Genomic DNA, 14,153 nt, shown 5'->3' with positions numbered 1-14,153 from the left:
TATCGTACCACTCTGATCGTGTATTGAACGTCTATCGTACCACTCTGAACGCGTATTGAACGTCTATCGTACCACTCTGAGCGTGTATGCAACGTCTATTGTACCACTCTGATCGTGTATTGAACGTCTATCGTACCACTCTGATCGTGTGTTGAACGTCTATCGTACCACTCTGAACGCGTATTGAACGTCTATCGTATCAGTCTGAGCGTGTATGGAACGTCTATCGTACCACTCTGAACGTGCATTGATCGTCTATCGAACCACTCTGATCGTGTATTGAACGTATATCGTACCACTCTGATCGTGTATTGAACGTCTATCGTACCACTCTGGTCGTATATTGAAGAACGTCTATTGTACCACTTTGAATGTGTATTGAACATCTATCTGTTCAATACACGTTCAATGTGGTACGATAGACGTTTGATATATAATTTCGAAAATTTTCAAATCCAAATTTGGATTTCCCCCTCTCTCAAAACTCAAATTTGGGCTAGAACCGACCTAGCTATACTACTCTGTAAACAGTTCTTGTATATTAACACGTTTTATGTAAGCCATTTACGTGCAAGTATGTGACCAAACGGAATTGTTGTTCTTTGCTCATCTCATATTTCCTGACTAGACGATATTCGTACATATGTGTGTGTTTAGCTCGTTTAACACAGAAGAGCAGGAAAAATATTGATCATGGTCAACATTGACGAGTTAATATGCAAATCAATAGATCAAACAATGTCGATTTTGGCAATGAATGTATTAACATTCAGATTATAAGAACTTATAATATATGTACTAATTTTGCGACGGTTTATGTAAATAACTGTATGAATATTTAATACGTTAGACAACCAGACAATATTCTATACTTATGGCTATATAATTAGTTAAATAGTTTTGTATATCGTTCTTCAAGTAACCATACTAATATCGTTCCGTTTCATCTTTCATTACGCTTCAACACATTGCTTCGCATCGTCGTCTTCGTCGCATCGCCACGCAACGTACGCAACGCATTCCGTGTCCTTCATGTGCCATCACGTCTCTCTACATTTCTGTATCCGTTGCTGCAGACCCGAATTTTCTCCTTTCAGACCTTCTACAGATCCTTCGTCAACGTCATCACACAATGCCCAGAACTCGCACCACGAAGGTAAGCTCAAAGGTAGGACATCAAACAGGAATCCTTTGCCTTCTTTCGATATATGGCGTCTTGCGCAGTATGAAAATAAATTGTGTCACAATTTCGTTAGATCCGCGTTTTTTTTACAGAACATCAATGTTATTTTTAAGTTTAAATTGGGTTTTTAGAAGTTTTGCAATTGTCATTTCGCAAGTTTCATAATAATTACGTAATTTTATGAACTTAAATTATTTTAAGAAGAATGTTCACATACAGATACACGTTTTCATGTACTCATACAAATTATTTTTTCAAGATTCATGAACGCCGCTGCAAGTTCGATAAAATCACTGATCCTAGTTCCAAACGTGTAGAGGATTTGACCTGCAACAGTTTATATACATACGTATGCATCATATGTAGGTAACACAGTAAAGGACAATGTTAAGTCTCCAAGGTGTTGACTGCCCACGACCGTGCAGCGATTGCCATACTCTACTTATTGGAAAGGTCTTGCCACGACGAATCGATTGATGCCATTCTTAATTTGGAAATTAGATGGTATCGTCTCGAAAAATAGCTTCAAAGTTGAAGATTTTGTGGTTTTGAACTAACGAAACTTGGAACTGAGGGTTGTAAATGATACGCGTGCACAGGCATGCTCAACAGACGCATCCGCGGGCATCAGGTCCCACTTCTCGGTACACGGTCTCGTAGTCAGGTACCCTGACAACTGTGTATTACATACGCACACACAAACGCTGCGCTCCCACTATTTCAGTTGCTCCTCACTCTGTTGTCGAACTCGCTTGGCCTTGAAGCCTTTGCGGGCCTTCACGGACCGTGAGTCACAGGTGCCCGCACGCGTCAAGAGAACAGTTGACTATGCCTACTCTAGTAGGTTGGACCTCCAAATGTGCCTCATCACCTTCATTCCAGGGGCGTATTGGCCTGCGCAATGCATCAGAATGATATTGCCTGAAAAGTACAATTGGTCAAAAGAATTCTAGGCCCCATACAGGTTTGTAATGAAGATTATGAGGTACATTGGCACTTCCACCTGCTACCGAGGTTACCCGTGCCTACCCGAGGTCCTTCGGACCAGACGGAATTTTACTACCGGTTTCTTTTGTTCAAAACCGCAAAATCTCCAATTTTGGGACCATTTTCCAAGGTGATCCCATCTGATTTGGAAGTTAAAATGGTATCAATCGATTCGTCTTGACGAGATCTTTCCAATTGTGTATACCAATCGTTGCACGCTCGTAGGTCAGTAAGCCTCTTAGGGACTTACTATTCTCCTTTATAGCAGAGAATCGAGACTGATATAGTTTCGGTCACGGTCAGTGAGTCGACCGAAATGGCATTTACGATCGTTTCAATCGAAATTGGTGAGCGACAATCGCTCGAGAGTTTTCTGTCAACCGAAATTCGAAAGAAATTTTTTCTCAGAATTACGGTCAACCCAAATTCTTGAGGAGTTGCAACATGAGTCAACGGTAATTCTTGAGAGGCAGAAATTCACCAATTCATGAGAAATAGGTAGAAATACGGTGGATTAAAATTTGTAAAACAATTTGTTACTATCCCGATCGCGATTCGCAAGCCGTGACAAAAATTATTTAGTAGATTATTTTAATTATTTTTTATCACGTTCATAACCTGGCCTTCAGTCTCTTGCAATCCACTGCGAAATACATAGTATTCATAGTATGCGTTTGAGCGCACTCAGCGACAAAACAGTTGAGTCGTAATGTCGGGCTGACTGTCACAGGATGTGCGCACGACTGTCGTACGACTTACAGTCGTATCTGTAGCCTAGCCCTAAGACCCGACCGGCCAACCGACTGTCTGGCCGCTTCTCCGTTCCTCTTAAGCCTCGTGGTCACTAGCAATAAACTTGCGACATTTATTACGCAAGAAACTTGCATGACACTACAGCAATTTTTTACGCAAGTTTTTGCCTGCAAGCAGTTGCCAGAAAAGTGTTGCGGAAGATATGTCCCGCGTGTCTACACCACGGTGTAATAGACAGGTGTTCCGACTCTGTACCTTTTACCCCATCGATTTTGTGTGCCGATTTCTGTTTAGTTTCCCTGGCCGCCGCGAGAGGCGTCATGACTTAGAAGGCATATACATATGTGTTAATGAGATTGTGGTAGTAGAGATTGTAATGGTATTACTGGGCTTGCCAGAAAAATCCTACGCGTAATGGAGGGGGAATATGCCACGCATGCGCGTGATGACGCTGTCATTTCACTGAACCTTGGCGTCGGTTGGTTTGGGTCATCACGCGCATGCGTGGCGTGTTCCCCTTCCACTACGGCCGGTATTCATAGTCACTACTTATTCTTAAGCAAATGCTTAAGCATTCGGCATCCTTTACTAGCTACTAGGTTAGTAGAGGATGCCGCATGCTTAAGCATTTGCTTAAGAATGAGTAGCGACTATGAATACTGGCCTACGAGTAGGAATTCCATACCAGGCCTGTATATACATATGTAAATGCCTTGCCAACAGCCACGAAATCTGCCGGCCGCCAGAAGAACTAATACGAAAATGTCACACATTCTGAACAGGAGTCGGAACACCTGTCTATTACACCACTATACACTGCAGTGTTACACCTGAGAGTTGACAGCAAATGTTTATACATAAAGTATCTACTATAATGTCGGTCCGCCAAACTAGAATTTAGAATTAGTTGGACCAAAACATTACTAAAAGTGATACAAAAATGCTGGCGTGCACGTAGATTCGAAACCGAACACTATGGTCCAGCTACTTGCTTTCTACTCTCGCCAAAAATTTCCAATTCGTTTGGAAGTAAAATCTTTCTCAGAGAGAGAAGATTATCGGGTGTCTACACTATGACAGAATTCACTTGCTGAGACCAACTGTAGCAAGTAATCAGAACTTGCTAGAGTTACTGTCAGGCGTGTTTACACTGTGCTGACATCAACTCTCGCAATAAATGTCGCAAGCTTATTGCTAGTGGCCACGAGGCTTTAGAATTACGATCAAGACATCTCTCAGAATTTCCCTAAACTCCGTTTCGCTCACCTTACAATACGGTCAGAGATTCCCGACTGAAATGGAATCAGCTAAGCATTTTGGTTACCTTTTACATCCTGTCACTGTTACGGTCAGAATTTTTCTCATCTCTCAACACATACATTATCTCGTACTTATACGTACGTACCATTGCCAGATGAGAAGAAGAACCACTACCCACAAGCTGAAATGTCACAGGGGCAAGGGGAATCACCCGCTCGCTCCACCCAATTCCTTGCAACAAAGTCCGCCGCGTAATGCAGAACGCGAACGAAACGAATCACGACAGCCCGCGGATATGGACAGCCGCTAAGAACCGAAAAGTAGGACTTCTTGGAGGGAATAGGGTGGAGCGATCGGGCGATTCCCCTTGCCCCTGTGACATTTCAGCTTGTGGGTAGTCGGTCTTCTTCTCATCTGGCAGTAGTAGACGTACTATACCTTCAATATTTACAGGTCATTTGAGAGACATGTAACCGGTCATGAATTTCGGTTACGGCTTCGGTCTCGACTTCCTGATTCATAGTAACGATCCCGATCATATCGTGACGCACTGTGTGCCTATATAAACTGGTTCAGTAATTGAACGCACATATTTTTTTCAATATTGGCAATTGATTAATTATTTTGTACGTAATTATAAATTCAAGTGCATGAAAAAATCTGTAGTAGTTTTAGTCCTTTAAGTTTATTTCGAACAAAAATCCGTTAACAATAACGGAGAAAAATGATTTATATCGAAGATGTGACACGAGGAATTTTGTGTTGTATTGTACTGGAGAGATTACGAAAGTCAATTGCTGCGATTATTAATTAAATTGTTTTTGAACAAAATTCAATCGTTATATTTTACAATAACGTTTGGTGCGTATTGTACGTGCCAAAGAAACTGCAACGCCTCTGAACTTTGAAGTTTTGCCGCGTCTGACTTATTCGTTGATGCTTCGAAAATTCACTGGCGCTTCCGTCATCGCTAGAAATGAAGAAGTTTATAATAATATAGCATCAAAATGTTGATGGCTAACTGTTTTGTAAAATAATACTTGAATGAAAAGTATACTTCCAGCAAATGAAATAATTTTCCTAACAATTATTAAAGATATATTTTACCAGTTGGGACATTCCACGCGAAATCGGACACTTTTTGGAGTAACATTTCGGATGTGGCTGAAATTTGAATATGTTGTAGTCTTTAGGGATATATAAACATATCTCTAAGGATTTTTGACAATTTTGAAAAATGTGGATTTTACAGCTGTTCGAAGGTAAGTGCTAACTTTTTTTCAATAAATTATAACTATGGAAGTAGTAAATGGATGGAGATGAGGTTTGCGGCGATTTGTAGAAAAGACATTGAAGTTTTAAGAAAAAATTAATTCAGTTTCAGAAACAAATTTTATTAACCATTTTTATGCAACTATTTTAAACAAATGCAGTTTTTTTAACAACGGGAGCGATTTTAAAAATTTGAAAAAAAAACAATATAGTTCTATCCTTCCCCTTCATGGTCTAATTGTCAAAAATATGGGCATTTTAAAATTGCCGAAAGTTGACGCTGCGTCGCCCAAAAAGAAAGAAACCAACCCTATCTACTAGATAGATAGTTCAACATATTTACTTTATTCCTAACCTTCTGTGGCCTTGAAGGTCATAGTATACCATATGGTCGAATTTACCATGACAGTCGCTTTCATATTGGGTAATCAAATATATAACATTCCATTTAAAAAAACTAAAAGTCACCCTCGTTTTGAGGAAAATATTGCGAACACCAAAAATTCAGATACCGTATTATGTTGGATATGAAAAACAGTAAAAGTTTTCCTCCTTCAGTTTTTTTTTCAAATACTTACCATTTTCGAGAATCCTGTATAAGAATACCAGCCAATTTTAAAATGCCCATATTTTTGACAATTAGACCATGAAGGGGAAGGATAGAACTATATTCCGTTTTTTCAGATTTTTAAAATCGCTCCCGTTGTTAAAAAACTGCATTTGTTTAAAATAATTGCACAAAAATGTTTAAAAAAAATTTGTTTCTGAACCTGAAATAATTTTTTCTTAAAACTTCAATGTCTTTTCTACAAATCGCCGTAAACTTCATCTCCATCCGTTTACTACTTCCATCGTTATAATTTATTGAAAAAAAGTTAGCACTTACCTTCGAACAGCTGTAAAATCGAAATTTTTCAAAATTGTCAAAAATCCTTCGAGATATGTTCATATATCCCTAAAGACTACAACACATTCAAATTTCAGCCACCTCCGAAATGTTACTCCAAAACATACATTATCAAGAAATTCCAAATTTTATTTTATTGCCACCTTTTCTTATTTATATTTCATAAAACATCCAAACAATTAAATTTATACATGTACAATGCGTACCTATATTCACTGAACGTTTTTGATTATTTACTTTGTTACAATTCATTATTGAGCGTATTTGAAAGATATAAAATTACGAATGCTCTTTTTAGGCGGCGCACCAAATCGACCACTTCCACCGACCCCTGACGAGGAAGAATCAGGAGATCGTACACTAGTCATGAAACGAGTAAGTACCGTATTTGAGTATGTAATGCAAGTTAACGTTCATTTTTTTAGTCATATCGTGTTCGTGTGTTATGTGAGGTCCGTCGACATGTATTATAATAATGGTATGAATCGATATCTATACCTATACTGACTGAATGTAACTTTCTCTCTTATGTTATTTAATTATATCTGAATAACGCAGTCGATGTATTTCTCTTTGTTCTTTTCGTTCGTTAAGATTCCATAAAATCAAACTACAATTTAATTGCAAACGAAAGAAGAAATGGAAATACAAGCGACTGCATGGTACAACCGTTCTTTTTATGTATCAATTTGTGTGCTTATTGATATTCAGAAATAAGTCAGTAATATTTGTGTACCTGTGTTCTACCGATTCATTACATATTTTTGTTGTAATTGAATCTTGTGCAATTCCGAGGCACCATGGTGCGTTTTCTGTAAATTTGCTGTTACATGATACATTCCTGCACAGCTGTACAACAACTGGCGGGCATGTGTCGTCATAGGCTTTATTGCTACGGTGGTGAAACTTTCGTAAAACATTAAGAAAAATAGATCACGAGTAAAGCTTTAATTTACAAGACGTTAAACGTAGTACAAGTAACGTGTAATCGAACGTCTAATTAAGGAACTTTCGTTTCATTATAATCGACTGTTTAGATATAATCTGTAAGAAAACATGATCTTGCTTCATATGGATTGTGTGATATCAGAGTAACGATACTAGAGGTAACGATCGTCAAATATCGAATTTACGGAATAAATTTGTTACTTACATTAGCGTTTATAACGTCACCCCCGTCGCAAATACAATTACATTAATTTTATCATTGCATTGCACTGCCATCACAGCTACCTCACCTTATGTATCGCCGCACGCATTTTTTTTTCTCGTTTTTGTGTGTATTTTGTCACCACATGATTATCCTCGTGCGCGCTCCCTAGAAACTTAGTCAGATGTCAGATGATCGCGCGACGGCTATCAACAACCGGCGTTCTGAGGCAGATGAGCAGCTCCTATTGAAGGAGTGGGATTTCACCCGCTTCTTCCAAGGTTTTAATGAAAGGTTGGATGAAACGAAACAGGAACGCTCGCCAGAGACGGCTGATACGAATAAGCCTGTGAGAGAAGACTTGTCTTCGTCATCCGTCGAGAGAACCTTGAAGAGGCAGGAACAGTTGTCGCGTAGGAAGTACGAAAATCATCAACAGCAACAGGAGCATCATCATCAGAAACAGCAGCAACTAAAGCCGGTGCATAGACGGCAAGAAAGCGACTCGAAACTTGGCAATACGTCTAGCGCTTTTGCTCGTGCCTTCCGCCGTGAGAATTCAGACTTTTTCCCTTCTGCGAGACATTCGGCATATTTACAGAAGTCGGACTCCTCAAGGTCTAGTATATTCGCAAGTGGTAATCGCCGCGGAAGCGAAATAAGTGTTGCTGGTATTATTGGTAAAAAAGGCAATGCCGTGAATACCGGTGAACCGGTCCTTACAGACTTCTCTTTTGATCGTGATGGTCTCCAGAGGCCTAGAAGAGAAAAGACGGAGAGCGAGATCGTGTTTGGTAGTAGACACGAGGCCAGAAGGTTCGACTTTGGACGCGATAAAGACGACACTACGAGGAGACGCAGTTGTAGACCATCAGATGCGGTGTCAGCCGCTGTTGACGAAGCAGGAACTATAAAATCTACGGCCAGTACAACGGCTAGCGAGTACAGCCCCATTGTTACTCAGGTCAGTCCCCCCTACGAGCCCTGCCTGTGTGCTTGCCTGAGACATACCTACCGCATTACCTTTTGTCTATACCTTCGGTTTGTACCTTCATCAATTTATAAACTCCATCTTACAAACATCCCTATCCCTGCGGTGTCTGTCGATATACTGATAACTTCTTTAAATCAATCTTTTCCAGATCTACTAAGTCGCGCACCTTTACTGTACAAGGAAATTTAGTTTCAAACTCCTCCTATATTATTCTTGCCTAATATTTTAACTACTTAATGTACGAATTCTGTTCACGGTTTTTTTTTTAGCAATTTACTTCATTTTTAATGCTGTACGAATTGGTTGTATTGTTATAGTGGAGTAAACGAGAGATACATATTACACTTATGAATTAAGATAATACTTAGTAATAAAATATATAAAAAGTCGTTGCAATGTATGTTTCCCAGTATAAGATACAACGAAAAATTATAGATTTCGGCGGTTAAGTGAAAGACTAATAGGTGTACGTTAAGATGTTAAAATTTTCATTAGGCCAGTTTCTATAACGTGAATATGTCCCCCCTTTGCACACGTTAAAATTAATCATTCGTAAATTGATCTTTAATTGAAACATATATGTAAGTAAACACCTCGCATCAGGATTTTTTTTTTGAATTTATAATTTGTTTGCAATTTCAAATCGTTGAGAAACAAATATTGACAGACATTTTTCTGATTGTACCCTTACACCCATTTTCCGACATTTAACAGCATACAAAAATGAATATAGAAAGCTAGTCAGCTACGCTCGAATTTTAGGCGCATTCATATTTTTTCACATTTACAGATATCAGTAGGAACGATAAATAAGTATTAGTGCTATCAGTATTATTCCATTTTCAGTATCACTATTGTCTCTTCTACTGTCTTATTAGAGTATTCTTTCAGGCAGCGATGCATAAAAGTTTATAGAGATATGTTTACATATTATTAATATGTACTTTCATATAGTGAGAAGATCGACAATATGTTATCGTTAGTAGTATGTTTTCATTATCCAAATTAAAGAGAAGGAAGATTTTTACACAATTAACAGCAGTACTCATCATTTTTGTTTTGTTCTATGTCAACAAATATCGTCTCAAAGTTGTCACACATATTTCGTTGCATCAACATGTGTTAGAATTTCCAGTAGGTGTTAATAATACTTGTTTCTTTACTTCCACTTTGCTACTTCTTTTAAAAAGTGCTCTATTTAACCATTCGCTGCCTAATTACGTGTCATTTTACTTATCCGGTTTACTTCAGCACTTACAATCTTCATATACATATTTGTACTGGCGAGGCTCCTTTTTACGTGCACAAAGAATAACAATTTTAAACTGTAAACTACTGGTATAAGCACATAACTTGACAAGTTTGAAAAAATCATACAGTGCTAGAGCCATTATAGTTCGAATTCCGCAACCTAGTATTTTTTTTTAATTTATGGAAATTGATGGTGGTTACCAAAAAGTTCACTCCGGCGACTTATATTTGAGGCAGTGAGAGCAACAACGGACTAACCCACATTTTGTTCGAAATTGAATTAGCAGTAATAATATATTCCAATGGGCTCTACTAATCATATAAAATAGGAAAAAAAAATTTTCAATGTGGGTTAGTCCGTTGTTGCTCTCACTGACTCATTTATAAGTCTTCTAGGTCAAACAGTTTTCAAGATATTACATGTAGAAATTTAAAAAAATTGGAAAAATTGTGCAAAAGTATCAGCTCACTATTAATGAAAAAATGTTTCTGTTTAAAAATATGACATTTATGGAGGGAAAAGTAAACAGTCTGTTATTATTTTTTAATGAATAAATTCCACTCGTTACATATAAATATTAAATGAAGTATTTAGCATAGAATGAAACTTTTGAAATATACTTACATTCACCATTAGTGTTATACAGTTCTTTTAAGTTTCCATTTTTGGAAATCTGTATATTTTTTTGAGAATTCGGTTTATTATTTATATATATTTTTCATACTCATGAATTTATAATTTACAACTGACCCGATATGCTGAGCCGTGTTTAATTTTTAAATAAGTTCTACGTGTGATTAGCTTTCCTGTCTTTATTACGTTTTTCTTTAAGTTTCCTTTGTCTGTCATCTACTTAAACGTACTTGATCCAAGAAAAGCTGTTCAAGTCTGAATTTCTAATTCTTTTTAACTTATGGTAAAACTGCGAATCTGTTCACACAGGAATATGAAGTCTGTAGATAACATAAAGTGGACAGCTTCCCTGTCTCTCGTATGCTTAACTTTCTTGTGCAGACGTTAAAGAGCTCTCTTACAAGGGAACTACCTAAGTTGTCCACCTCTGATTTTGTCGTGCTTTTACAAGATGGTCATGTACAGTCCGACATTATTATCTGCTAAATTAGTTATGATCAGCCGATTATTTTGGATGCACAAGGTGTTTCACTACAGGAGGTAAACCTTGTGTGTGCGGGAGAGGAGGATTCTTCAGGCTAAAATAAAACGAAAACATAGAAAACAATTTTTTAATGTCATACTTTGTTTTCGAGAAAATTGATGTTAAATTTTAGCCAAATACGCGTGCGCCGAAGTACACTTTTAGACGCCTAAGGAGCCACGCTTGATGTGACGGCGAAAAAACGATAGACCGATCAAGTCCGTTGCGTACTTTTGTATCAAATTTTAATACTCGACGGTGCAATACTGCCCGTTCACACTGATGCGCAATGGCTATACGATGCGAGCAACAAGTGGATACCCATCTTAAGAAGATACACATTTTCTATCGTGGGTATGTGATTACCTGTATTCATCTAGACCAGGCCTGGCTAGCCGGTCGGTTTGGGAGCCGGAGCGCTCCTTATGGCTCCCAGATCCGCGCGAAAGCCCCCATACAACACGTGGGAAAAACTGTAGTAATGCACGTGCAGGCTCGTACCCGTAGGATTAAATAACTCGCAGTCTTCGGGATTCCAGGGAGCAAAATTTTGTTGTCTTTTCATATTATTCGAGGCTCCTATTACTTCCTATTACTTCCTATTACTAAAGGACCTATGGTTTCTACACTCACGGGTTGCCCAACAACGGATCGCTGCTCCCGGAAGCGTGGTCTCTGGCTCCGGATAGCTTTGCGGCTTTGAGTTCCCAAAAGAGCAGCTCCTGGAGCCACGAGCTGGCCGAGCCTCGTCTAGAGTGAGTGTACACTATCACCCTGCAAGTACGACAAAATCAGAATGGTATAACTTGGATGCTTCTCTTGCTAGGGGAACTGTTAAGAATTCAGTTTTCTTACACCCACCTCACTTAATCGTTGATCTCAGAGATTTTTCCAAGCTTGTCGAACTATAAATATACAGTTTGTTACAGAACTTATAATACAATTGCAAAGGGCCTGCTTAATTGTATGAATATCATGAGATAATATAACAAAAGATCAGTTCATAAATATAAATGTTGAAAAGGTATCGCGAGACAGGACATCTATCTTACGATTAATGAGTTATAGAAATTGTTGGTTATTGTACAAAAAATTGAGATGCAACTCTAATGGGTTAGCATTGTGTTAAAATAATTTTTATTATTACATTACTATTACAACTACTACTGCTGCTTCTACTGCTGCTACTGCTATTACTGATGTTACAACTATTGCTATTTACTACCACCACCACTACGACTACTACTTCTGTTTACTATACAACTAGTACCAGTTCTGTCTACTATAACTACTACTACTACACTGCGTTCCATATAAGAGTGTACCAATGCCCCTACCGATTTGCGACCGATCTGCGCAGCTCCCACGGATCTGACACACGCGATTGGTCGTAGCACTTTGGCGATTGGTCGTAGCACTTTCCCTGCCGGTTTACTACCAATCAACAGTGTACCCCTACGCGAAACGAGTATGCTCTAATGTGGAACGCAGTGTACTACACCTACTTCTACTGCTGTTACCTACCACTACTATTGTTCCTATAACTGCCATTACCACCATTATAACCCCTATTATCACCCTTATTGTGGTCAGAAACATCTCTACGTATCTTTGAAGAGGAAAGATCACAGTTATGGGATACATAATTTCAACTAAGTTTTTCGTAGTGAATCTAGGGCGAAGGTGAGCAGACACATATTGAAGCGTTTATTACTGATGTAGTCTAGATTAATGTTTCATAAATTGGAAACGCGGTTCGATTACATAGTACCAGTGAAAGATATTGTACCGTACTTTGAGTTTACAGAGGGGGAACAAAATACAGTAGAGTCCCATTAATTGCATGTAACTGTGGGCCAACAATATGAACTCATCATATTCATGGTTCGTTTCTTGTTCTGGCAGAACCCGAGCTCAGTTCGAGCTGCATCTGGACTTAATAACTATGAATGTGGGAGATAGAGAATGACACAGAGCAAAGAACAAATCTTTCAAATGCCTGGGTCGTGGTCAATGAACGAAGTTGTCACACATTAATTGTTGTAATAACATCGTGGATTATTTCGTTTCTAGGGGAGGGGAGGGGGGTTGGTTGGTTGGTTCAAACACTGCTGCACAGTGAGTCCGGGCACGTATGTAACTTAGGTCCCTCGAAATGCCCTTCAGGTGACCAATTAGACAGGTACCCGTCTGGTACCCAGAAGTTGTAAAAATTCGTATTTGGCAGGGAAAATTGTTCTAGGGAGGTATTCAACAAAAATTGTGCTTACCTCAGGCGTTTTATTATATTGGGATCTGACATCCGTCACCATGACATCTGGTGGTGAAAATTAGAAGTGCTCGTAGAGTACACCAGTCCCCGGTCGTTCTTGTGCCGTTGCATTGGAGTGCGTTATTTTTTGTGTTTATACAAAGTTAAAGTTTCCTATTTATTTATATTGTTGATTGATCTGGAGGTCGAAACTTTTTCTCCGTGTTCTAAATCCAAAAACAGAACTAAGTGTGCAGCGAGAGGATGTAAGAGTAGAGCAAATAAAAATTTTAATCTGCGGTTTTATTATTTTCCAAGGCCAAATGAACGCTTTGTGTGCAGGGAAAATGTATTTGCTAATTTAGTGAAAATTGACCACTTAAAAGCATGGAAACTTGCATTAAAAGTATACGAAGTTATTCCAACTACAAAAGTGTGCTCAGCATCACTGTTAATTTGAGGTTATGAACTTACCGGTACAGTACAACAAAGTGGCTATTATCTGCTTACATTTCTCCCTCAAGTCTGCTTTACACGAACAAATAGAAGATATAATTTTTCCATTCCTGGACATTTTTACAGTAATGTCGTGTGGTTTTCCCTTCAGTTCTGAAGTTTGCAAGCAAAGTGCTGAAAACTGACGACCTGACTGTGTACTACCATTCTCATTCTTTTCACATTGAATTATGTGACCTGCTTGTAACACCCGTTCGCCTTCTATGAAATTTCTTTAGGCAGGATTTGCACCTGCCCAATCACAAATGCTTTGCATAGAAATTAACATATTTCATATAAAAAAAACACATCACCGCATATACAACACGTGTAAGGATGTAAGTTACCTTATCGGCGCCATCTTGTTTAGGCCCCGCCCCCATGTCAGATCTTAACCCTTCAGCGCAGATGCTTTCTGCCCAGAACAACACCTAGCTGTGGGATGAATTGCAGTGGTCGAAACCTTAACCCCTGCTGTTAAGGCGTACTGCAT

General features: G+C 38.7%; 1 protein-coding gene across 12 annotated transcripts in view; it reads left to right on the top strand.

Moving 5' to 3' along the window:
* Positions 1–14,153, top strand: part of Msn (serine/threonine-protein kinase msn) — an 88,858-nt gene that overhangs the window by 50,049 nt on the left and 24,656 nt on the right. For 6 of the 12 annotated variants that reach the window (XM_076830243.1, XM_076830252.1, XM_076830248.1 and 3 more), the window contains 3 exons: positions 1,077–1,168; positions 6,661–6,737; positions 7,685–8,476. In XM_076830243.1, the coding sequence (XP_076686358.1) occupies positions 1,077–1,168; positions 6,661–6,737; positions 7,685–8,476 (961 nt within the window). The remainder of the gene's footprint in view (positions 1–1,076; positions 1,169–6,660; positions 6,738–7,684; positions 8,477–14,153) is intronic. The other 6 variants (XM_076830249.1, XM_076830247.1, XM_076830246.1 and 3 more) reach the window with 6 other exon arrangements.

Source organism: Andrena cerasifolii, chromosome 2, assembly GCF_050908995.1.
Source record: "Andrena cerasifolii isolate SP2316 chromosome 2, iyAndCera1_principal, whole genome shotgun sequence".
In the NCBI taxonomy this organism is placed as follows: Eukaryota; Metazoa; Arthropoda; class Insecta; order Hymenoptera; family Andrenidae; genus Andrena; species Andrena cerasifolii.
This window is presented reverse-complemented; position numbering and strand designations above follow the sequence as displayed.